This window comes from Pseudopodoces humilis, chromosome 16 (genome assembly GCF_049639895.1).
Source record: "Pseudopodoces humilis isolate 2021_Gansu_Grassland_sample_001 chromosome 16, ASM4963989v1, whole genome shotgun sequence".
Classification (NCBI taxonomy): Eukaryota; Metazoa; Chordata; class Aves; order Passeriformes; family Paridae; genus Pseudopodoces; species Pseudopodoces humilis.
This window is the reverse complement of record NC_142215.1, coordinates 9,846,062-9,872,399: the sequence shown is the minus strand read 5'-3', so window position 1 is coordinate 9,872,399 and position 26,338 is coordinate 9,846,062. Positions and strand designations below refer to the sequence as shown.

General features: G+C 41.8%; 1 protein-coding gene across 4 annotated transcripts in view; it reads left to right on the top strand.

The window, feature by feature from the left end:
• The window catches only part of PDE8A (phosphodiesterase 8A), a 148,997-nt gene that overhangs the window by 29,053 nt on the left and 93,606 nt on the right, over positions 1-26,338 (top strand). The window contains exon 1 of one of the 4 annotated variants that reach the window (XM_005521538.3): positions 5,662-6,748. The exons of the other annotated variants lie outside the window; for them this stretch is intronic. Coding sequence (XP_005521595.2) covers positions 6,425-6,748 — 324 coding nt within the window. The 5' untranslated portion in view covers positions 5,662-6,424. Of the gene's footprint in view, positions 1-5,661; positions 6,749-26,338 lie in introns of those variants that run through there. 4 annotated transcript variants of the gene reach the window in all.

The window sequence follows — 26,338 nt, the reverse complement described above, 5'->3', positions numbered from 1 at the left end:
GGCTGACTAGCTAAGAAAAAGATCCAATACTCTTAGGAAGCAGAGGGACAACAGGCACTTGTAGGGTGTAAGAACTGGGTATATCACTCCTAATTGGTCCACCTAAAAGGACCAATTGTCATCCTTGGTTTAGTAAATCACAAACTGAAAAGCTTGCATGCTAAATACATGTAAGTTGGCTTAAAAATGCTTAGGAAGAGAGAAGGGAAAATTCTTCAAGAGAGGAACAGCTAGTTCTCTATGGTCACAGTTGGCTGCACAGCACTGGGTATCCAGACAGATAATACTGCTTGTCAAGCACAGGGTAATTACAGGGGAGTGGGTGGGGACTACAGTGCTTTGTTCCTCCCTTCCCCACAAATTTTTGGTCAGCTCAAGACGAGGCCACGCAGTAGGAGCTGTTGGAGGCTGCTTTGGATCCCCTCCTGCTGCTCCTCCTTCCCACTGGGCTCTGTGGCTGGCACAGCTGGAGCAGCTGTGGGTGATAGAGTGCAGCCTCCTGCATCCTGTAGGTGCTGCACTCCCTGGGCTGTGTGGGGCTCCCAGGCTCAAGCACTGGAATGACACGGGTTAGGGGTGAGCATTAGACCCTGGGGAAGGCAGGACTGGGAGGGAGAGCAGCAGCATCTGAAGGCCTGTGCTCAGTGGCAGAGATCTGCTCACCTTCACTCTACATCTGCTGTGAAAGCAGGTGCTGCTCCTGGGCAATCTGGGGAGAGTGTACCAAAAACAAAGTAGAGAAAATATAATGCTGAGGGAAACTGGAGAAGCATTGGACAGATGGACAGCAAAGAAGGTAGTCGAAGTGGAAAGAAGGTACAGTGGAGAAGGGGGTACCTTTTTCTCCTAGAAACACTGTGTCTATCCTGCTGATCACTGAGCAGTGCTGAGAGTGATGTGTAAACTACGGCTGCAAAAGCTGTACTGACTCCAGTTACAATGATGAGGCTGTACATCCATGAAGTATCTGAGCTTTAGACTTGAATGTCTTTAGAGCTAGAGTTGAAAAAGTTGCTGACTTAGACTGTCTTGAAGGCTCTGATTTCCAAGTGGTACAGACAACTGTGTTCTGCAACTGCAATTACACAACAGCAGCAGCTGGACAGCCTGCCAGGACATCGGGACGGCCTGCTCTCAGCTGCTCTGGGGCTTTTCAGGACATCAGGAAAGTGGTGGAGAAAACAAACTCACTGTACTTCTGTACATTCCAGGATCTGGAGAGGAGCTGTCTCAGGACAAATTTTACTCTTGTGTCACCTGAAAACACCCTGTTCCAGGATACCTGATGCTCATACACAAACAAGCAGATGTGCCGTTGTGGGGTGTAATGCTGATACTCACCTGTGCCTAAGGCAGCATATGGTCCTTATTTCCTCTTCTAGAATATCTTGGGGTGGAGAGATGTACTCTGTCACAGCCTGCACATGTCAGTAGTTAGTGCTGTAGAGTCCATTCAGCTGGTACATTTTCCACAGTTCATCCTCCTTCTCCCTACTGCCTCCTCACTGGCCTAGAGACCAACAGGATTGCCTAACTTCTTACAAGGCCAAAGGACACAATTGGAACATACAGCTGACTTGGGGGGAGAAGCAATTAAAACCACATCAAGTAATCTGTTACCAAGACTGCTGCCTGTGCTCACAGGACTGCAGTCATGCTTGCTCTGCCTTTGCTGGACAGACATTTTCCAAAGGACACTGATATTTGTTCACGCAAATGTTATTCCATCACACCTTCTGCACAATTCTGCCTGCCTGTGCCTCGGATACTGAAGTGTCATCAGAACTGGATTTTGGCAACAAATTTTTGCTCTGGGCCTTTGTGTGCATTTTTGTGTAACTGGACAGGCATGAAGTGTCCCAGAGCTCATGCATGAACTCTTAGAATGTGCAGTGGGAATTGGTCTGTGTGAAATGGATGGACACTGCTGATCCATCAAGGGAAGTGGGTTTGCTTATGGATATTTGGGGGGAGATAGCAGATATAGGGGATAGTGGGAAATATCTGGGGGCAGTGTGTTGTTCAGTCTTTTGTCAAAACCATGCAGGATCCAATGTAATTTCTCTGTGAGAAGGATGAGAATGTGGGTGAATAGTGTCTTTTCAAGCCTTTTAAATTTTGACACTTATGTATTTGTACTCTAAATACTTTGATCTTCCCCAGCACCTACTTGTCTGCAGATGAAGCTGATAATCATTCCAAGCTCTTTCCTAGCATTCTTTCTTACTCTGCAGTCCTGAATAAAATTCAGCCTTTTTCTCCATAAATAACCTTTCTCATCCCCCCAGCTGTCTCCTAGAACTAGGTTTCTTCTGACCTCTCCCTTACTGACTCTGTACTGACCTTGCACTTCCCCCACAGCCCTAATCTGTTAGTGACTACACTCCTAGGCTTCCTCTGCTATTTTGCATGCTTTTCTTTTTAATAATAGGGCCCACCATTTCCTGAGCTGTGCTTCAGCAGTAATTGTGAACAAGGCCCTTTATCCACACACTTCATACAGTGCAGTGACAAATTACTACCACTGGCAAGAATTTTGATGTTTTTACCCCTTCTCTCTGATTCTAGGCTCTGGATAAATCTATATTTTCAACTGTATTATTCTATTGGCGATAAAACCCACCACCAGTGTTTCCAAATTTTAGTGAAACAAGACAATTTCAGGGCCAATGTCTTGTTCAAAGAGCAATTTTTATCTTTAGTTGAATTTTTATCAGTGTGACAGTAACTCCAGTGATTTTTCAATGGCTTCTATTAAACTACTAAAGGATTGTTCAGTCTCATCCTCCCATTCAAGGCAGTGTGAGTTCTCATCTGAAAATCTTGCAAATGGATTTGTTTTGGTTTGTTTTTTTCCATGAAGTTAGGCTGTAGAAATAATCAGTAATAACCTGCCAATGGACACTTGTGGAAAAACTTTTTAAAATAACGAAGTAGTCATGCACATCATATCTGCATGTACACTTTCTTGTTTTGTCATGCTGTTATCAAACAAAGCATTCTCTTCTCCTCCCAGTATTTGCCTGTCATTTACATAAATTTTTGTATTTGTTGAATGGGAATTTGCTTGCATTCAAAGTGGAAAGCAGAGATTTTTCAATATTGATTTTCTTTTTTTTTAAATCACACCATAGATTTCATCTCTATGTACCTGCAAACCAGATCCATTTATTTTACAAAGCAGAAAGCTTAACTCTAGGTGTCAGCACTGCAAACTGAATGTGCAGCTCTGAAAATGAAGTTTTGCTGTCTCTGACTCCTCCAGTGCCACCAGAAATAAAGTGCAATAGCAGTTTTGCTGACAGATCCATTAGGGCTGAGGAAGGGAGCCTGCACTTATGCCTAATGGCACAAGTAGGAATTGTAGCATTCTCTTCCACAGTCTTTTTCTAGCTGCACATGTGTTCTTACTAATGACATCTAGTAAATTATGTTTAATGTAAAGAAAAGAATGAGGACAAGATCCATCTCCAAACAGTGCCCACTGTTTCAGATGGGTATGTTAATCCATTCCCTTTGTTTATTATATATTAAGAGGATGTCCAAAGTGATGAAAGGGCACGGGAAGCTGATTTCTTTTTCTGGTTCTAACAGGCTGTATAGATCAGCTAAATTAATGGGGTGGATGAAGTTTATGTGACTATTGCTTGTGCTCGAAACTGCACACTAGCAGAAACATCGGGGAAGGGAAAGACTTGATTTTCCAGCCTTTAATGCTAGCAATTATGAGAAGTAAATAAAAGCATTTCTGCATTGCAAGTACTGTGGTTATCCTGAAAAACCACATTTCTCAAAAGCACTGACTTTTGGCTTTGCATCTCTCAAATTTACAAGGTGCTCTCATCTGGATCAAGTGATGCTGTTACATATATTGAGTGAAAAGCTGCCTCTTGCCATTCTTGTTGTCCATAGCCATCATTTATCTGCATGTTTTGCTTTTAATTATGACCTGATGGCATTTCTCATGTAGCTAAGGTACTGTTAAAAGTGTGGCTGTCCTGAATGCACAGAAGTGCTCCTGCTGAACTGGATTCTTCTGAAACACAATGATTCTACCAGGGGACCACAGAAATGTTCATGGCACAAAACTGGAGTAATTTAAACAGTTTCCTCTTGTAACACATCATTTTTCCCTCTTCAGATGCTGGAGCTTATTGATAAAAGTCATGTCCCTGATACTTGGTTTCCACCATGTTCCTAAATCTAAAGTTTGGCTGGACCTTCTCTAAATTGCTGTTGCCTCTGAGCTGTTCCTCAGCCAGTGAAAACAGACAGGACCTTGGAGAAGCACCTCTGTGAGTCATTGAGAATAAAGGTAGCAGAAGCTACAAATGACATAGTGAAAAATATGAAAGGCACGTGAAGATGCCATCGGGTTGTGTGTGGTCTGTGGAAGAGTATGGTGTTGTGTGTCTGTTGTTGAACCTGGGCTGCACTTGAGCTGGTACTTCTGGAATAGGAATTTTCTATGGCAGTAACTTGTCTTACCCTGGGCATGGTGTCTGAAGGGCTTTAAATAGAATGTGTTCTCTCTTAAGGTACGCACAGACGTCCAGTCTCCCAGCACACCTATAGGATAAGGAAGCATAGTTACTTTCATTTGATATAGAAACAGAAAAGGTTAATGTTACATACATATTCCAGGAAAAGTCTGCCTGCAGTTGATTTCCCAAGCCCCGGGGCCTGGCTCCACCCATAGCACCATCTTCCCTTTTCACAGGCTTTGCGTTCAAAAATATTTTCAAAGAAATTGGCATGGGCAGAGTTGAAAAGGAAAAGGATGGGAAGCAACAACCGAGTCCGTTGTCCGGTTTCTGAAGAAGGGCTCCAGGGGTCTCACGGAGCAGCCGCTCGCTGTCTCCCCGAGGCGTCGTGCCGGGGTTACCCCGAGCCCTGAGCGGGCTGCGGTGCGGAGCGAGCGGCGGTGCGGTGCGAGCCCCGCAGGCTCGGCTGCGAGCCCCGCAGGCTCGGGCGGGGCTGGCGCGGCATTGGCCGCGGCCGCTGATCTGCATTGACGCCAGCGCGGGCCGGAGGTCAGCGCCGCCGGGCGCTGCATTGGCTCGGCCGGGCCGGGGCGGCGCGGGGGGAGCCGCGGGGCGGGGCGGGGCGGCGGAGGGGCCGCGGCCGCCGCCGAGGAACGTCAATAATAACAAGGTGAGCGCGGCGCGAGGGACGGCGGCTGCGGGGAGCCAGGCATTTCCCTGCTGAGGGATGCAGACACCACGGCCCCGGGAACCGGACCTCTCGCCGCTGCAGCCCTTGCCGCCGGGATGGGACGCTAGGATCGTTCTCCTTCTACTTCTCGCTCTTTTTAATTTTTCTTGCCCTTTTTTTTTTTTAATTTTTAATTTTTCCCCTCTCGCCGTTTCGCATCACTTCTCTGCCCAAAAAACCAACCGCATCATGGAGGCCCTTTGATGCGTCCGCCCGCCGCGCCGGCTGCCCCCGCGGCTGAGGGAACCCCTCCGGGCCGTGCCCCGTTCCCCGAGGGGGCTCCCCGCGGCCCGGCCCGCCCCTGCCCCGCGGCGCTGAGCCGGGATGCCGCTGCGGCGCCCGGAGAGCCCCGCTGCCGCTTGACGGGGGGCTCTTCTTTCCTTCCGACGACGGGAACCTGAATGTCACCCCCGCGGCGCCCGCCCGCCCGCCCGCGACCGAGGCGGCGCGGGACGTGCCCAGCGCGGCGTGAGGAGCGCAGCCGGCTCCCCGGGGCGGCCGGCCGGCTTTCACTCTCCGCTGTCGTTTTTTAATAAATCGTTGATTTTTTTGTTGGTTTTTTTTTGTCCCCAAAGCACACCCCAAAGCGCACCCCCGGCACAGGGCAGCGCCGAGTGGGACCGCGAGGAGTGAGCGCTGCTCGGCGGGAGCGCGGACACGGAGGTGGGGAGCGGCCCCCGGCCCGGTCCCGGGTTAATCGGTAACGCGGAGCAAGCCCGGGCGGAAAATGCGCCGTGCCCCGGGCTCAGGGGAGGAGATGGGGCCGTGCCCCCGGCCGCTCTGAGCGCCGAGCCGAAGCCGGGGAACGTGTGGTTTGGGGCTTGGGCTTTTTTCGTTATTTTTGCTTTAGCTTTTTTTCCCCCCTCTTTTTTTTTTTCCTTTTTTTTTTTTTTTCTTTTACAAGAAGAAAAGAAAACCTTACCAAGATTCTCAGATGGCTTAGACAAATTAATAATAATTTGTGAAAATACGAAGTCGACCGGTTCTTGATTTCCCCCCTTCCCTCCCCTCCAGCTCCCCAGCCCACTGCTGAGATTGAGCTAAAAGGACCTGTTTCCTGGAGGACGAGGAGAACAGACACGTTTCTGGTGGTGTAGAAGGGACCGATGGCAATGCTTCAGAGTGTAGCGGAGACGCAGGAGAGAGATTCAACCTGTTAACAAAAAAAAATTAAGCAGGGGGAAAATACCAACGGGAAGGAAAGATATATATGCATATATATGTACACGTATATATATACAATTTAGAAGTATTCCCCAGGTGGCCACAAAGCATGGGCTGTGTTCCAAGCACCAACCTCTCTGACAGCAGAGTGATCTGTCACAGTAGCAATGAGTCTGAGGAGTACAATTTCCCTCACCAGACCAACACAACCATGTCTCAACAGCAGCAAGGCAACCCCGTCCCAGGATTATTCATTAAATGCTACAACACATCCACTTATGAGGCGAGGACTAATTCCTCTAAGAAAGACAAGAGGGAGAACAGCCAGAGCATGGAGGCAGAGGCCCAGACCGGCAGACCCAATGTTAAGGTAAAAAGGGTGCTAAACACGAGCACTGTTTCTCTCAGAACAGGAGTTGGCTGTAGCGCTTGAGCCCAAGGAGTCTCCCTGCCCTTGTGCGGGAGCTTTTCCTGGCTCGGGCTTTACTTTCGTTTATAAACTAATCAGTGTCTTGGCGGCTTTGTAGAGGTACCCAAGCCTCTTTCTCCATTCCATAAAATGAGTTTTCCTAATTCTGGGGAGGAGAGCGATGTTAATTGTCCTCATCGATCGTTCGAGCCAGGGCACGGGTCTTGCTTGTGAAGCTGGGGGTCCCCAGGGGGGATGCGCTGCCCCCGTGTCTGTGCCGGGCGGCTCTTTGTGCTCGTCCCCTCTGGAAGCAGGGATCTGCGAGCTGGGCTGAGCACTTTGCATACCTTCTCCATTCGGAAAGTTGAGGGGAGAGTGGCAGCGTGTTTTGCTCTGGGTACTGATTTACATTAACAACTTGTTGACTTTGTCTATTGCTACAAATAGGGTGTTTATTTGCGTTTTTTTCCCATGTGTTTGCTCCCATACTTTTGAGTAGACGTGCGACACAAGACTATTTGGAGATGACACACACATACTGAAAACAAATTGTGATTTGTGATTATTTTCCTGGAAGTGAGACCGTGGTGTAGTGTGCTCACTTGTCTGTTTGCTTTTTATCGATGGACTGTTTGTTTATGAGTTGTATTTAGCTCCTAATCTTATAGGATTTATATTTTTGCTTTTTTTTGGAAACTGTTTTTATTTGTAAAAATGGTAGTTGCCAATGTAAGAAAAATCACATTGTAGCAGTCCTGGGGATATTATATAACATGGCTGATCTGTTGTGGTTGCTGTGATAAGAACTGAGATACACACGCTGTAAATACAAGATACAGGCTTGATATGCAAGTGAGATGTAGCTGAATGTCAAGAGTTTTGCAGACTAACAGAAACTCTAATGATTTGTTGTTTTCTTAGAGTTTTTACTTGCATATTAAGACAACTTTTAGAGTATTGACCAGGAATAATTTACTTCAGTTATGTGGGTGCTTTTCTTTGATTGTTTTCATTCAGATTTAGTAATCTTTGTTCATAGTTTAGTAAGTTTCATAGTTCAAAAAAGTCTAGAAAATTAGCAGACACTTTGAGAGTGGTGAGCTGGGGAGGAATTAACAATACTTTATACAGAACATGAAGCTGAATAGTGGTACACTAAACTAAATTTTTGTGTTAACAACACTGCACAGGAAATGAACTTTACGGCCCTGTTCACACGCGATAGCCGTGCTCACGGCTCGTTTAACACAGCAACCACACTGAGGAAGCTTAAGTTGTCATCAAATTCCTGGCAATTGCTTTGCTAGCTGAATTTTTAATAGTGATTATAATTGCATGTTACAAAACCTAAATAAAAAATAGTCTTTTACATTTTTTGTTCTGTGAATTTGGCTTCTGTATGATTGTTTAAGGGGAAAAATCACTCAAACCTGTTTCCAGAAGCATGTGTGGGAAGCAGTCTTAATTTTGTTAAATTTTGTTGTTCACCTTCAAGAACTTTGTACAAATTCTTTTTACTAGGTTTGGATAATTCAGCCAGACACTATAGGTTGCTGTCAGTTTGTATGCATGCTGTCATCTCACTGACAGTCACTCAGATTTTTATCACTCAGTCACATTTTCTGCCCTTGTCATCACTCTTTAGCACAGTTCTGTGAAAGATGGGTTTTGAGAAATGAAAATGGCGTTCTGTTTGTGATCAGTTGAATACAAAATCTGTTGGACACATCACATTTACATTATTTTCACATGCAAAATTCTGTAATAGTCCTTAGAGCTGTCAGGCAGCGTGGTATTTCTTTCTCCGCTTTTATCATTAGCGTGTGTAGCGCAATCAGATTTGCAGTTCTTAGTGTGCTAGATAACTGTGCTGTCTCAAAGACTGTGCTGGGGCAAGGGATCACTGCAGAGTAGTTTTCACAGCACAGTGAAGTTGTTTGGAAAGAAAGAAAGTGTGAGAAAATTGAAAACAATGTACAGGAGCCTGAAACTCCTGAAGGCAAAAGGAGCATTGGGCAGGATGTTGTGCTGTTTTGTAGGATTTTTGATTTGGGGAAGAACTGTAAGAGTTAGGGTGCTACTAAGAACCACTGCTATTTCTCGGAGTGTGTAGTACACTCTTTATGGCCTCAGGGATTCCTTCACACAAACATGAAATGCTACAAACCTGGTGTGCTTTGGGGACTGGTGTTGTCACCCAGAATTTGTGTGCATCGCCAGTAGTCTGCCTGAATGACATTTTCACTTGGTTTCAGGGTGCTTTAAGTCATATATTCTCAGATTAAAGCCGACAGAATGCTGTGTTAGAACTATGAACAAAACTTGGCCAGTGTGTAAATTTCAGTGTTTTCACTTTGTCTGGCATTAGTGTTAAATTTATTAAGACATGTGTAATAGATAGTGCAATAATATTTACTGAATCAGTTTGCTAGCTATAGTGCACATTTTTCAAGCCAGAAAATGTAATACAGACAAAAAATGTCCCATGTTGGTTGTAAAATGGCATATATCTATTGCTAATTAACCCCTGACTTACTCTGGTTTGTCTTGTTACATCTTTCTCCTGGTCAAATAGCAGAGGATCGTTTTCTGGATGGGTGGTGTAAGCATACTGTATCTTGTGATTTGCATCAATTTATAAACTGCAGCTAAAAAAAGTTATTTTCTAGTATGGGGAACTCTAAATTAATCCACACAAATTTGCAGAATAATCCTGAAAGTGTGTGCATGTGGAGGTTAAATGCTGTAATACCTATTTCTCTTGTGTATGAATATGGTGACAGTATGTGAGAAATGGAAGACCTCTTTCAGGACATGGCACCTGGATCTCCCTCCTTAGTTAGTATTTTCATATGTGGCTTTTATTTGAAAATTATGGGTGCCTTGGAATAAGTGCCATATTTAAACAATGAACCAGCCATGGAAACTCTTCTCTTAATTTTCAAGGCATTGCCACCGCAGATTAAATCATGTACCAGTGAGAGATGAGCAGGACTTGGATGCAAGGACTGGGGTTTGATTATCCAGTGCTACATAAAGAATATCAAATTACACTTAACCAGTACTGTTGCAAAGACGAGTTTCCCTGATTTTAGTTTTAACTCTAAAAATCTCAAGAAAGTGGACTCAAAATTGTGACAGCCTGACCTTTTCATATATATTAGTTATGATTTTCAGATATATTTGTAGTTGAATTTGTGATAAAGGTACTTGGATTTATAGAAACCCGCTTAAACACCATTAGAATGATAACTGTTTAATCTATAACATAAGTGGAGTAAATGCTGAAAGGCATAAGGACTTCATGGGCGTTTATTTAAAATTGGCTTGGATATTCATAATCATATGCTATCCCAGCATCCTGTGTGTGTGTGGCTCTTCTCCAGCACATTAATATACACTGTAGCACCTTGATTTTGCTCTGTCATTCTTTTACGTATGTAAGATTTCCTTCCTCTTTCCTTGAGTAACTCTCCCCGTCGGGTACATTTAATACAGAAATATGTGCATTTGGTTGCAGGGGGATCAGAGAGTAAATCCAAACTTCCTTTGTTTGAAATTAAAATTACTCCCAAGTCAGAAGACCGAATGTGAAATAGTCTCTCGATTTATCAGCTGATGTGGGGCAGCCAGTTTAAATCCATGCTCCTACAGCCAGTAAGTTTTCTGCATTTAGACCCTGAAATTGCCTTTGAATTTTGCAGTCACTGCAAACCCATGTTGCATAATTCTGCATAGGCTGTGTGCTATATGGCACCTGCAGTGCTGAAGTGGATCTCATTTCAGCAGTTAACAGCACATTATTTAGTCCATTAAGCTGTCTGCTCTTTTCCTCCCTGTCTGGTAATTCCTTTCCCTTGGAACACACCAGCACTCCCTCCCTCTGATACTCCCACACTTTCTGTCCATGCTTCCACTGAGGCCATCCACCCTCTCTTGAATCCTCCCTGTTCCCAGTGAAACTATCCTCAATCATTTCCCCGACAAACTTCCCATCACCATTTCCCTCCCACTTCCACTGACGTCAGCTCTCCTGTACAGAGATCCTCGCTTCCACTGAGAGGATCCTTCCCACGCTGAGATCCATGAACTTTTCTCAGTCTTTAGGGCTCCAGACTTTCACACTGATGCTTTTTATACTGTTGTTGTAAGGCATGAACCCTTTCTCCAGGGGATGGGAGTCTAAGTTTTAAATTGTATGAAATGAAGTGGTGTTGTGTCATGTGAACAGGACTCATATTTAGGTCTAATTTTTATCTTTTTAAATTTCCTGTTGTTTGTTATGTAAATTGGAAAAAACCCAAACTATAAATCACTCACACTATACAGATGGCTACACTACAAAGACAGCATAAGCTGTGTTCTCAATTTCTAAAGCATTATTATTGGTACCTCTTCTTGTCATGCAAACAAACTCATGCAAAATGTGTCACTGCATCTGAGGGCAATTATTTGTGTGACTGAGATGAGCAAGGTTAGACCCTAAATTTTCAGAGTATTTACTGTTGGTAAAAACATCACTGAAACTCCTTTCAGCTGAAAATTCTTGAGCCTTTTCCATTGTTCTTCTGTGCTGCTGTCTGAGCTTGCTCTGCATCTTCTCTCTGGCCATTTTATGTTAGTTTAGTTAATGTTACGTTAGTTTAATTTATGTTACTTTAGTTAAGTACTAAGCTTTTCCTTTCCTGCCACCTGACTCTGTCAATAGAGGAAGCATTAAAACCAAGCCTTTATTTCTGCAGTTCTAGATCTTTTTCTTACTGTATTGTACCTTTTGTTATCTTAATTTTATGGCTCAGATTGAAGTAAGTACATCTACAGTGAGAAATTTTCTACCTGTAGAATGTACTTATAAGCCAGGCAGAATAACAGGAGGTGGTGTATTAATGAATTTCTAACATTCCCAATATTACATGTGGTGTGAAATTCTAATGCAAGTTAACAGCTTTGCCTTGCTATTTAAGATACCAATAATTCATATTTTTACATCCAAAATGCTAAGTTTAAGTATAAATTCAAGATACAAAATGGTTACACCTGCTTGCAAATACTTCTCATTCAATGAACTGTATATTAGAGGATGCTTACAATCTATATGACAATGTAGAATGTCTTATTAAGAAAGTTGTTCATGGTTCATTTGAATCTAAGAAAAAAATGTTGTTTGGAAACTGTTTTGCTTTCAATTTTGCATGCTTTAATATTTGTTCTTCATGTTCAATTGTCCAAGTCAAGAAAGGGAAAGGTATTTGAATGAGATTTATTTTTAATATCCATTGAAATTGTTATATCCACTAGTTGGATATAGTAGTTACCACTACCAACAGTGATAAATAACTGTTTTGTTTTAGTTATTGCATGAACATTTGTTCACCTCTCTTGGCTGTCACACTGAGCCTGGCTTAAGCAGAACTGGGTGGCTTAAGCAATAGTAACAATACACTGAAAATATTACACTTTTTAAGCTGTTGGAATCTCAACTGACTTTCAAATGAGTCCTCAAAGAAGAAATAAGTATTTTGAGAAAGGGACAGCTAAAGCTTTTATTAGCTCTCAGCAAAAAAGCAAAAGAAATTTAAAGTGAATATGATAATGAGCAAAATGGCCTCAAGGTGAAATGGTTTCAATACAAGATTTACATAAGTTGTCATTTTATCAGCGGGCCACAGAAGCACCTGCACATGTAGGAGAACAGTTTAGTGTTGTGCTCTACTTTGGTGGTGTGTATGGATATAATATGGATATAATATATATAGCCCACACTCTAAACTGCTTTACCAGCTGTGGATGGAATTAAAACATTGTTAGCAATGTTTCCAAGGTTGCACAAAGAGCATGATGTCGTGTCCCAAGCTCAGTTTTCCATGTGTATTTCTGTATTTTTATATATGAGACCCATTCATCCAGTGGAGGTTCAGTAGGAATTTGCTTGGTCCTGTGGCATCCTACACATTGCTATCTCTTCTTCAGGTAATATAATTAGGTACCATCATTTAACTGTAATTTAAATTGGCACAGGATGACAAGATACAAATTGAATAGCTTTAATGTGCATGACATACTAAATAGTTTTATTGCCCAGAGTTAGATTTTTGAGTTTTCAAAGGCACCAAGGGAGTGATGTTAAAATCCTCTGCTTTGCAAAAAGATTTCAGCATTCAGCCCCTTTTAGGTTCTTTCTTGATACCCCTTTTAGGGCCAAAACGTAATAAATGGTGGTGTTTTCATGCTGTGAAATTAAATAGCAGTCTCTAATTTGTGCGTTCTTCCAGACCGTTCTCTTTTGCTATGGGTCGTGCTGTTGGCCTCAAATCAAACTCCCAGGCCCTTTCCTTCTCTTTCTTGTAAAATCTGTAACTCTGTCACTCTACATAAAGCAAAAGGCTTAGCATTCTGTAAGCCAGCTCCCACATGTATGGCTTTGTTCCAGAAGAAAGGAAGAGAGCTAGAACCTGCTTTTTGACATGGAAATGCGTTGACATAAATTAGGTTATATTGGCTTTGAATGTGGTAGACAAGGTAATTTGAGATGGGTTTTGATAGTATTTTAAATGTTCAAAGGTAGTCTGCAGATATATGTAGAGGGTTAATGTCCTTGCATAGCAGAAAAGCTTGGAATGAAAAAGGAATATTCAAGATTTAAAAGCAGTTTTGGGAATAAAATGTTGCTCATGAAAAGGACTGATTCCAACATAAGGGACTGAAATAAGGATTCCCACCCTTGCTTGGAGTGGGAGGAAATGTGGCTTTTGGTTCTGCCACTTTATTACCTGATAGACAATTTTTGAGCACTAGATCCTGAGAAATTAGGATAACATATTTTTGTTGTTGTAAAGAAAATCTCTTTGTTGGCCAGATGGGTCTTTCATTTCTGAGTGAACTAAACTGATACAATTTTAAGGGTTTTTAATCTGTTTGTGAAATAATATTTTATCATATTTAAGATGCGTCCGTTTCTTTGTTGGAAATGAGAACGCACTTTTTTTGGCATAAGCAGAATTATTGTCCATGTTAATTTGAAAGTTACTTAGAAAACCAGACATTTTATATGCCTTTTTCAAGGAGGATGCATTTTGCTTTGTAAATCAAACATTTTATATAGTGACATGAACAGTTTATTGGTCTTGTTATGGGGAAAATGGTGACATTGAAATCTTTTCATTGTATTTTAGACTTCCCAGTTTCCTAAGTAAATCCATACAAAGAAAACACAGAATCACTGGACAAATATGAAAGAATGGCATCCTTTACTTCCCATTGTTTTCATTTTGAGTTAGCAGTGACCTTTAGCTCCCTGCTGGGATGCGGTGGAAACTTTACGAGGCCCCATCTTACTTGCCACTAAAAGACAACTTATTTTTAAAGTTATACATTTACTATCCTATTCTGGCTTTGAGTCTGAGGTTCTGTTATCTCTAATAAAATTTAATCAGAAAAACAACCTCAGTAAGTGATCAGCAAAGTAAACCTTTTTATAGAATCTTGTTTGAAAAAAAACCTATGCTAGTTTGTTAATTAAAGCACATCAAAAGAACCTTGATCTACATTGAATGAAATCTTCCTGTATTGAGGAGTAGCTACACTTTTGCATCATCATCATCAGGACGTTCCTCATTGACACGGAGTTATCAGGGTTGTGGCTCTTCTGACACTGAGGTGTAGAATGCTGTTTTACAGCAGTGGTTTTAATTCCAGGTTTAAATGCACAAACATGTCTGTGGGGTATGTAGGTAGGTCAAGATCTATCTTGAGCTGAGATGATTAGTTTGCAGATGTGTGTTCTTTTTGGAACACTGTCTGCTCTTCCTTCCAATTTTTAAGTTTTTTTTTTTTCTTTTTTTCTTTTTCCCTTCCTTCCTTCATAACTTTTCATAAGTTTGGTGAGAAATTCCACAAATGGTTGAGGACAGCCACACCTATTACTCTGGTAACTTGAAGCAGAAGTGATGTGTCCTGCACACAGTTTAACTGCCTAGTAAAAACTGCATTTTTCCGTGAGCTTTAACTCAAAGATTTCAGCACAGGATGAGTATCAGAATGTAGATCTATAAATACAGGAACCCAGAGCTTGTACTGAAGTGTGGATGGCACTGGCAGTTCTGGCAAGGTATCTGCTTTTTATTTTTCAAACCAAAGCAAAGTATTATTTTCAAATACCAAAGAGATTTACCAGTGGGCCAAATTCTTACTAAAATGACACTCTTTCAGCCCTGTTAAGGTCTTTGGCTCAAGGGTTGTGGTTGTGTCTTTTGGTAGAGCAACTTTGAGAGTGATAACTCTTGAAGTTAAAACATTAAATTTCTAAGCATTCAGAAGGATTTTTTGGCCTGGAATGTTTTTTTTGGAATGTTTGGCCACACATTTGTGCCTGTGTTGCTCTCCACTCACACCTGAGGATGATTCTGTAAGCAGTGGGGCAGTGGTGATGCAGAGTTCCCCTGTCAGAGTGTGGCTGCCTGGCCAGCTTTTGCTGTGTGTTTCCACTTGGATGCCTGATGTTCGTTCTGTGTCGTGGGGGATCGGGGCCACCAAGGACCCAGAGCTCAGGGGCTGTGCTCAGACCAAGCTGTGGCCATGTGTGCAGGGCTTTGTCTCCAGCAGCCCTCAGCAGAGTGTGCTTTGGAGAAAGATGCAAGGCATCTATTTAAAGGTACAAAACCAAGGGTTCTTCATGCTCCTCTTCTGGCTTTAGTCTGAACATACTGATTTACTTCTCTTTTTTCAGCATTTTGGCATGTAATATGATACTGATATTTTAGTTTTATGTCCTTAAAACTGGCTTGACAAGTGCAATGAAAAATTGTACTCTTGCATGGAATTTGTGAATGGGGAATTAATTTCCAAACCAGTGTTAGCACATACTTATGGCTGCAACACCACCAATGTGATTATCTGGTGTATTTGTTTCTGCAGATACTGTTGCAGGGACCAGGAACAACCAATGAAAGAGTTTAGAAGAAAGCAGGGGACATGAACTGAAACTAAATATGGGTTTGCATTCTGAAGAGGACTTCACGACCAGGGTAGCTAGGTTTTTTTCATACATAGATCAGAGTGTCCTCCAGATGAAAAAACTTGAGGGTGAAATGGATATTTTAGAGGAATGAAATGTTTCAAAGACAGGCAGAGGGGGTTTTGAAAACCCAAACAACTTTTGTTTCATTAACAAAAGGAAGAATAAGTCCTGTGAACTCAGACACTGCTTCATGCTTACATTGATTCTGCTGGAGCTTTTCCTTTACGTAGTATTTGGGGTTTTCTTTTTTGTCTTTGGTAGGAATGGATCAGCTTTCTGCAGAATTTTGGATGAAAGGGCTGTTCTGCCCTTTCTGTCAATTAGTGATGTTATGCATGTCCTCAGTTCTGGAGGTGGTGGTGTTGTTCCTGGCTGTGCAATGTTGTGGAGATGAGATCTGTCAGGAGAACAGACAGCTCAAGTTCTGTGCCACTGCTGTCACTCAGAGCCCCTAAACCTACCACTGACACTTCTTCCCTCAGCAGATAATGTCACATTGTACCTCTTCCAAAGTATAGAATACTTTACTATGGGGCAGCTGCTTACTTTTTAGGAGTGATTTATGTTTTCTGAAAATTTATTGCATGTTACAGCTCCTTAAAATGAATGTATTTGAGCAGTAGCTTGCTGGGAACCAACTTTTATCCAAAACTTTTTTTGTCTGGCAGTGATACCTAGTAGGAAAAACGAGATTCTTGGAGAAAAGAGAGATTTAGCTTTTATGATCCTCCTTCATCCTGCTAAAGACTCACTGAACTAATGAAGCTGCTCAGTAAGGAAGCTGACCCATCCCTTTCTCCCTTGGCTTTGGTGGGAAGGGCAGAGTTAATGTCTGTCCCTGAAGGACAGGCAGCAGTGGCAGCCTGCTGGTCTGGTAGCAAATAATAAAAAAAGAAATTTTGTTGGTCATTCTATACTTTTGGTTCCAAGGGCTAAATATTAATGTATCAGTTTATGATAGTTTTCTGAGAAACATAATTCTGCTGTCACTGTTTGCAAGTTGGATTTTTTTTTTCCCAACACATTTGGAAGAGTTTTTTTTTGTCTCGTTTGCTTGTATCAGTGCAGAGCCTCAGACTTCGAGGGGGAGTGGGGCAGAGGGAGCAAGCCCTTCCAGTGGTTGGCGAGAGGTGTGGGAAGTCCAGAGGCTTGTCACATCCTCAGACTTAACCTCTGGTCACAGTGTGACCATGGGAACATTGCCAAGCACCGAATTTTCAGAGAAGAGTGACTGAAGTTCACATTTTCTAAAAAAGTAAGCTGTCTTATGAATTACTTAGAGTGAGATACATAGTTGGACTGTCAAAAAAAGCAAGCTGAAATTGCAATCTCTTATTATGCCAATTAAACTGAAAGGAACATCTTTTTGTAGGTTACATAGCTCTGAAGCTTTCTGCTAACTTTATCTTGGCTGTTCAAATTGCTAAGAGCTCTTACAAGGCTCTCTTGTGCTCTTTGGGCAATATAAACTCTCTCCTGCTGTGCCCTGCTACGTTTGTGGGACACTGTTCATGGGGAAGTTTTTGCTTTGTTGGGTAAACTTGTTTGGTTGCTTTACAAAGTCTAAGCAAACCAGAGAATTTTAAAGATTGTGGAAATGAAATAGACCTGGTGCAGGATCAGGGAATGGCAGTCTTTTTGTCCATTTCTTCTGAGAGCCTTTGAGCTGTGGTAGGAAGTACAGGCTGTGGGTGTTAAGAGGTAGCTGTGATTTTCACCCTTTTATTGTGTGCACGGGATTTATTGTGGGTCAGGAGGTGCCTCCCTGATATATTGTACTGCTCTGTCAGTCCCTCTGAAATTAAACCAAGACCAGAGGCCAGTGGAGAGTGTAAGTGGTGGGGTCCAGCAAAGCTCAGAGGTCTCCATGAGGTGTGGTTTGGTTGCAGAAGTCACAGTTGTCTCCACAGGGATATTTACTGGAAAAGCGATATGTCCTAAAAAGTTGAGAAACCTGATAAATTCTCCCATCATCAGTTTGAGCAAGGACACAGTCTTCCTCAGTCTGTTGTTTTCTCAAGTGTGTGTTTAGCCATGAAGCCATGTAGTCTCTTGCCCTTTCTCCATGGATGACCTGCAAGGAACTATCAACCCCCTTCAGGAAACCTGATGCTTTTGGTCAATGGTCCCTTACATTTTTTCCCCAGCTGACTGATCAGAGAAGTACCCAGCTGCATCCACTTGTTGGGATTTGCTGTGCCAGGGCACATTCTAGGACAAAGGTACCAAGGAAGTGAGTTGTGTTGAGCTCACCTGAAAGCTGAGCAGCGCTTCCCTGGCTGTGGCCAATCACTTTGACTACTCTGGGATCTGGTTTCCACTTACCCCTGTAACAGTAGACTCAGTAAATACTCATGTGAAATATTACCTGGGAATCTTTAAATGCTTGACTACTATTGCTTCCTGCCACTTTGTAAGAGGTGCAAGGATTTGCTTCGTACCTAATGTTTTTTCTTCTTTTTCCCCCCCTCCATTTTGCAGAGAGGGATGTGGGGGAAGGGCTTGGCTTTTTTTATTTATGATCTTTCCCAACATCAGGGCATCCCAAGACAGCAGGTAGAATTTCTAAGAGATTCTTCTAAAGGAGGGTCCTTTAGCCCATCCTAAAATAGTTTAATGATTTTTTTTAAAGGCAAACCATACCTTAATCATGTAGAGAAAAAGGCATGAAAGAGGATTGCCAGGGTAAAGGGATTATGGCTTACAGCACTGCCCCTGTGCTTTTGCTGGGTGTTGCAAGAAGTCTTCATATCCTTAAGGGTCTGAGTTAGGTTTGGGAAACCTTGACCTCTGTACAGAGAATTATTTGAAGCCAGCAGTAGTAATTTGTTTAGACACAAGCTCTTAAATGCAGATTAATTGATTGCTATAACTACAGATACTTTTGTCCTAGAACAGACATGAACAGACTGTCCAAGGGCCATATACATATATACAGGATATTTGCCAATTAGCTTGTGGTTAATTTAAGTAGAATACAACCCCCTGACTTAGTAAACCCTCAACTGTGACAGCTCAGCCACAGCCACTTGTCCTCACCCCAGCACCACTCTCAGCCTGGCAGCCCATGTGAAACAACATCGCCTTTAACAGGCAGCATTCATCTGCAGTGATGTGTGGCACTGTACTGCAGAGCAAAGTATTTTCAGTGCCTCTTATAGGAGGCCTGAACAGGTTTTAGAAGAAGCAGGACTTCAGTAATAAATCTGATCTCTTGAAACATGAGTTGGAAGTTGTAGCTCCTGTCAGCAGGTTCACTGTATGATGTATTGTGGAGCCTTGGCTGCAAAGAAGCTGTAGCCTGCAGTTAATGAGCTGTTCAAAGTAGCTGTGAAATTGTCAACTTAATTAAGCCAAGTTTAGTTACCAGTCATTTTTCAAAGATTTTGTGTGAAGTAGCAGGCTCTGGAACTGCCCAGCTATGCACTGTAGGAAAGTGCTGTGTGCTTTTCTGAACAGAAATTAAGAGTTCATGTGGTAAGAGAGAGTGCTATTTTGCAAAGTGTTTAAAGAAAGCCCCTGGCTGTCCCAGCATGCTGGGGAGCTTCACAGATATTTCCATTTTTAGATAGTTAGAAAGCACTCTAAGACACTCAGTGGATTGCAGCTTCCGTGTGATTCTGATTGAAGATCTACTGCAATTTTTTTTGCTTCTCTTTTGAAATGATCATGCATGTGCAATTTTTTAAATTGTTACCTGTTTCTTTATAAAATAATGGATATTTATCTTTGTGCTTTGTCCTGAGTCCCTTTCTCTCCTAACACTATAGAAAATTTAGTCTGAGCACTACTAAAACACCTGCTGAAGACAGTGGAGACTGCAGTTCAGTTAGCTGGGTTTCTTCATTTTGTCCTTGGACAAAGAGTAAATACTTTTGCAGACATTTGAAAACTTCTTCTGCCCATGACCTTGAAAGGACCCATCAGATGTTGCAGAAACAAATGTTTAGGGTCCTAGCTGCTGAGGCATCTCCTCTCACATCAAGTGTCAGTTAATTGCAATGGTCTGTTCTTCAGGTTGGAGATCTCTTACTGACATAAGTAGGGTAAAGTCTTCTTCTAATTACAGCAATACTGATACTACTCTGCTTGTTGCAGCATAGTTTATGCCATTTGAGGATAAAAATACAATGGTACAGCTTTTTCCACAACAGAAAGCTTCCCTGTATTTCTTGACATGTGGAACTATCCTTAGGACACATTTAGGTAAGGTCTTAATACAGTCAAGGACAGGACTGTATGAGGAATGTTACCTAGATCAGAAATATCATTGAGGGATTTGAGTTTTAACTGTATTTTATTTTGGAAAAGATGTCTGTTATGGATATAGTGATAGTGGATAGAGGTAAGCATGCTTTTGTTAGAATAGCTTGTTTCAGCTGAGGAACTGGTATGAAGTATACCAGCAAAACCAGTTTTGCTAATGCTAGCTGCATTTGCAATAGGAAGGATTCCCAGGACATTTGTGTTACACCTGTGCCAGGAATTCAGGACTGTGCAAGTGAAATGCAAGTGAAGTGAACACATGGAGCCTTTTGCTCCTTGCTGAGCCTTTGGACTGTAATAGTTTCTGGCAGCTGATGCCTATGAGCCACTTGCCTGCTTTTATGATGCCTTTGCAGCCAGCATTGCTAGCAGTGAGAGCTCCAAGGAACTCTGCAAGCACTCTGAATGCTGCCAACACACTGGTGCTTTTTTGGAACTTTTCCCCTTTTGGACAGACAGATTTAACAGGAAATAGTTTGGCTGAGGTGTGAAATCATGACGTGAATATTTGCAAAACTTTGGGAAGAAAAGGTATTTTTTGTCAGCAAGACTTTGTAGGCTAGACCAGGCAGTAGAGCAAACAGAGGGGGGAACAGTCCTTGAATTAGGACAAATAAATGATTGTTAATGGCCTTTGTCCTCTGTTGCTGTTTGTTTGCCTTTTGCTATAGGACACTGCTCTTCAGAACAGGCTGTAAGTGGCTCTGCATTCGGTGACTTCAGGTTATTAAGGAAAAGTTGAAGTATCAGTTAATTAATTGCATCATTTAGAACCGACTTAGTGTTAATAATTATCTCATGAAACTATTCCAGATTTATGTTTGAGAATGGGAAAAGTAGTATAATAATACATATAATAAGTATGGAAGATACTGAATTATCAAGTGTAATTTGGTGACAATTTGAATGTAATGCCAAATTGTGGCAATTTGTGATAGGAATGTCACACCACAGCTGCCTCTGTGCCAACCCCCCCCCCCCATTTTACTGCCTGTTTCTACTCAGCCTTCTTACTTTGTCATCCATGGTGGTCTGTAGTTTTTCTTTAACTTGTTCAGTCACACATAGCAGAAGTTTCTTTCTTCTTTTGCCACTATATTCTACCTTCAACCGCCATTTTCATGTTTCGAATGCTTATAAATACAGATTTTAATTAATACAGATTAAAACACAGGGGGTTTAAAAACTGTGTCCTCTCACTGACAAAACTGCTATCAACTCCTCTCAGAGCTTTTTTCCATTTTGTTACTTTGTACTTTTGTTTGGTGAAGGTCTTTGTGGAGGGTCCAGCTTCTTCCCACCCTCTGGACACTGTCCTGGAAATGACAGAATCTTGCTTACAAAGAGGCATAGCTAGTAAACAGATGTCACCCTGAAAACCTTTATTTAGTACACACAGTGTACTCTTAATCATTTGCACCAAGGTCAATAGCCCTTAAAGGGCCATTATTATAAATCAATCTGATATTGGAGGAGTATTTTCACAGATATGTACACAAACACAAATAAACAAACCTGTAATTTTTTTTCTCTAACTTCAGCTAAAATGCAGTAAACTTATTTCTAATCTGCTGTACTAGAAAAATTTTTAATTTTTATTTTTTAAAAAGCTTTTAAAGCTTTAGTGCTGTTCTATGCTTAAAATTCCATACAGACATTTTGAATTGTAGATGTATTCTTGTGTTGCTTAACAGAAAGGAGTAATATTGTGGAGAAAAATAATTTTGTTTTTCATAGCACAAAACATAAACAATCAGTTGGTGGGTAAATTGCTTGATTGTAGTTTGTGAACATTAATTTTAGTTGTTTAACTATGAATAGAAACTGTCATAACTGACACTAATCATGGACTCCTAGTCTTACATGATTCAGCTGGTGCTGACACAATTTCATAATAAAAATTAGACATTTTTCATCTATTTTTGTAACCATGTCAGTTCAGATACTTGCTGTGTAAAAGGGCATATCTACACAAATAGTTGTGACCAAGCTGAACTTGCATCTGAAATTGATTTTTCTCCTTACTAGGAATTTGACAATGTTTTCCCAAAGCATTGAAGCTCAAGCTGGTTTTGTGACAGCTTTCTTTTTGAGGAGGATTGAGTGAAAGAAATTGTTACTTTTCCTCCAGATACACTCCCAATAACTCTCATAATTCCCATTTTTTTCATGGGGTCACGTTCACTGTCTCTAATGTAACTGACTGTTCTTTTATATGTTTAATATCCATTCTTTCTTGCACTTGCAGAATTGGTGACCATTAGTGTTGAATAGCCCACATGTTGCTTATGGAGCTTTGCCCAGGAGCTCCCTACTCTGTTTGGGGCTACAAACTGGTTCTCTGTGTTTCCTTTTGAGTAGTGTGAATAGACTGAGCCACCTGACTCTCATCTAGCTTGTGTTGAGGGTGGGGTGGTATTTCATTGAAGTGCTTTGCAAGTAACCCAGAGCCATGTGCAAGAGTCAGATTTGAGGCATCTTGGCCCTGTCTCTGTACCCACATTCTGGAGCCCAGGTTTGTGTGTTGTGGGGAAGATCCGCTGAACCTCAGCAGTTGTTTCCTTTACACTTCATCATCTTCCAGTCCAGTCCATGGAAAATAAACCTAAACTCTAATTACTGTGTCTGTTTTATTTTTTGCTCTTTAAATCTTCTTCACCTTTTTTTATAGCATCCTTCCAAAATGTGTCACTCTCTATAAACATTAGGCTATTAAATTTTTGAAGCTCATGACAATGTTGTTCCACCCATCATGCATTTGCATTTTCAGGATAAACACCCTCCAACCAGAAACTAAGCAAGCTCAGTCTTTTGTGGTGCACTCTGTCCTCATATGCCCTGGGATCAGGAGTCCCTTGCCTGTTTCATGTCACTCACATGATGTTGTTTCACACTTGGGAGTTACATCTCTGGGTCAGCACTTCCTTGCTTTTTAGAAATACCCCTCTCTTTAGAGAAAGCAGTTGTTTGATTCTAACTGCTCTTACTTAAACAGCAGATTTTTACGACTGCTAAGTAGGTCTAAACTTTACAGTCCTTCCCCAGAGAATGTTAGCCTCATAGAATTAGAAATTACCCCAAATAAATAGAAAAGAAAATAAATAAATCACAGATAAACAAAGGGAGTTGTTGGGGAAAGGCCTTCAGTATTTCCAGCCATCATTTTAAACCCACCAGATTCTTCTTTGAAAAATCCTTGAGACTGATCACATTGTGCCTTGGCAAAGACTTTTGGGATTTAGAATGATATTTTACTTAGTGACTCGTGGGTCTCCTCACTCAGGCAGGGAGATAAAGGAAGATAAGATGGTCAAAGAGAAAAATGTTAACTTTGAATGATATATAATGGTCAGTCAAGGCCGTAGTGTAGCTTGTCTGCTTTGTGACTGATAAGCAACTGTGGTGCAAGGACTACACATGGTTTTTGGACGGAAAAATCTTATTTAGCTATTTAGCTTTGTCTCAATTATAGGAGCTTTTTTTTTTTTATTTTTTTTTCTCTGTGACTCGAGTTGTAGTTATTTATTTTTTTGTGGGATTTTTTTTTCTGGATACAAGTGACACCAAATCTTGCTGAAGCAATGTGCTATTCAAAAGCTTAATCAATATGATATTTGAAAAAGAAAAAGATAGAAGTGGAAATATATATAAAAACTAAAAACTGTTTCTCAGTCCAATAGTTTGAGCATTTCAGATGCTGTTGCAAAAGCTCAGGAATGACTGGCCGTGCCTGGGAGTTCAGTGTATTAAGCTCAGTTGGGTAATTTCTGTTCCAAGTGTGTTGCTGGGGAGGGCAGGGAGGAGAGGGTCATACTGCATTGTGGAAAATGGATTTAGGAAAAAGCCCAAGTAATGATACATCTTATTTGTGTTAGCAGGCGACAGCATGCATAGTTTGCACAGCTCTTTGTAATTGTTTTTGATAATCAGTCCAAGAAAGTGGAAAGAATTAGTGCTAACAAGAAATCCCATCTTGGAATGCAGACTCACTGGGACAGGGCTCATGTTTTCCTGTTGGTTTATAGGGATGTTGTATACTTCAGTGCTTACATGATACAAATGTAAAAGTAAAAACCAGTGATGATGATGTCAGGAAGTGAACACTCTGTCAATTCACTCCTTGTAATGACATGCATTTTTTAGAAAAAGACATAAAGTTCTTTATGCATAAGGAGAGCACAAGAGTTGAATGTGCAATTAGAAGTAATTTAGTTCAGAAATAGATGAGTTGTTTGTCTGCTGGCATAACTAATGGTAGCACTGGTATCCAGTGTCCCAGATATTTACAGTAAAAAATGGAAATTAACATTAAAGCCATCAAACTGAAGTTACCAACTGATGAGAAAAATAATCTAGGCAAAATAATCCCTGGCTAATATTCCTTCAGAAACAAAACCAGGTGACCAGTTAACCACAGCACTCCCAGTGCTCCCGTCTGGTGCTGGCTGGAACAGTCCTCTGTGCTTCCTTCCTGTCTCTGCCCTCCTGTCTGGGGCTCTGCTGGCCAGTGGGTGTGGGTTGGGAGCCCTGGCACAGCTGAGGCCCAGGGTATCCTCAGTACTTGATATGCTAGGTCTGGTAGTTAGAAAAGAAACAATAGTTAAAAATTAAAAAACTTAGGGTTTCTTTGATAAGATCTTGGATCCTAAGGCAGGTGCTGGAATCACCTGAAGTACATCTTGATAGGAAGATATCCAAAAGCATGGTCTCAAGCAATATGGTCTAAACTGGGACTTCATCTTCTCATAACAATTTTTTCTTCCCTGCTGGAATGGTCAATGTCCACATATATTCTGAGAAAGGAGTCCCTAAAGGATGGATAAAGGGGGCTGGCAGCTCCTCTTGAAACAGAATGCTGACCTTAGAGTGGCTCAATGCCCTGGGAGGAAAAGGTTATTTATTTAGGGTTTAAGTTATTAATTTGGGATTAAGTCAGATACATAAAAGATTGTTGTTGAACTCACGTTCTTGGCTCGATCTTAGGCTGTGCAGAGATTAAAAAACTGTTTCCTGGATATTGGAGGAGGTTTTAATATGGGCCAAGCGGCAACATTTTGTTTTCAGAGAGGCAGGAGAAACTTATCTCACATTCAGGTGTAGAGGATTCTGTTAATGGGATTTGCTTTTTCCAATTTGATTCCTCCTCATCTGAACCAGTAAAGAAATCTCTTGCTGCATCTAAAGGGCAGAGGTGGAGCAATAATACCCAGAAAAACATGAATTAGTTTTGAATGAGCTGGCCAGCCTGGGCATCAGCAGCAGGAGAGCTGTGTGAGCATCAGCACTGATGTGTGCAGGGCACTGTGGTGGTGCAGCTCCAGTACTTCCAGTCCTTGAGCAAACTCAGTCTCAGCTACCTTTGATACCACCCTGCATCCTGCTGTATAGGTCCCCTCACAAAAAGCTGAGATCAAGCCTTTAACGAGATGAGTAAGGAGCACAGAGCTGCCTTTTTTGTTCAGCTCAGCCTGAGCAAGGACTGCCTTTGGCAGAGTGTGGGACAGCAGGTCCCCAGCCCTGCAATAAGGACTCCAGATCCTGTCAGGAGCAGAATAGATCCCAAGGGTTGAGGAGTTCAGTGTGCAGGAATCGTACAGGAGGTCAGCAAGTCTGTAGGGGGTTTTTCTAGGCTTGTATTTTTTGGTCTTGTGAAGGTGGGAAAATCTTTCAGGGGGCAATGGAAGAGCCCAGACTGTAGCAGGGCAGAGCTCCAGAGGAAGCTGCACCTTTTCTTCTACATCTCTTACCTCTTCAAGTAATCCAGTATGATCTTGGCAAACCTCAGGAACCCTCGGAGCTCTGCAGCACTCTGCAGCTTGCTCCTGCGGTTGTGTGTGTGAGTGGTGGATGGGGCTGGCAGAAAGGGAAGAGGGCTGAGGGTTGTAACCCTACAGCAGAAGTGCTTCCAGAAGAAACTGTGAAAATGACAGCAGGAGATTCTGCACTCTGTCCATCTCTTTTTGATAAAACTTTGATAAGTTTACAAGTCAAAAGGTGATTTTTCTAACAGCCAGTCTTTCTAACTCACGCATTTGTGTTTGACAATCAAGCTGTTTTCTGTCTGAATTTTACTTCATTGCCAGTAATAAAAATTCCAGCTTGCTCAGCCATGGTTATATTGGTTTTGCAGAGCTAACAGTAGTAACAGCTTGTTTTTGTTCACAAAGTTAGTAGATTAGGTCTCAGAGAAATATCACACAGACAGCAGATGTATAGAAAAATCTGATTCTTTTTTTTATTGGTGACTTAGCTTGAACCAAACACTACTG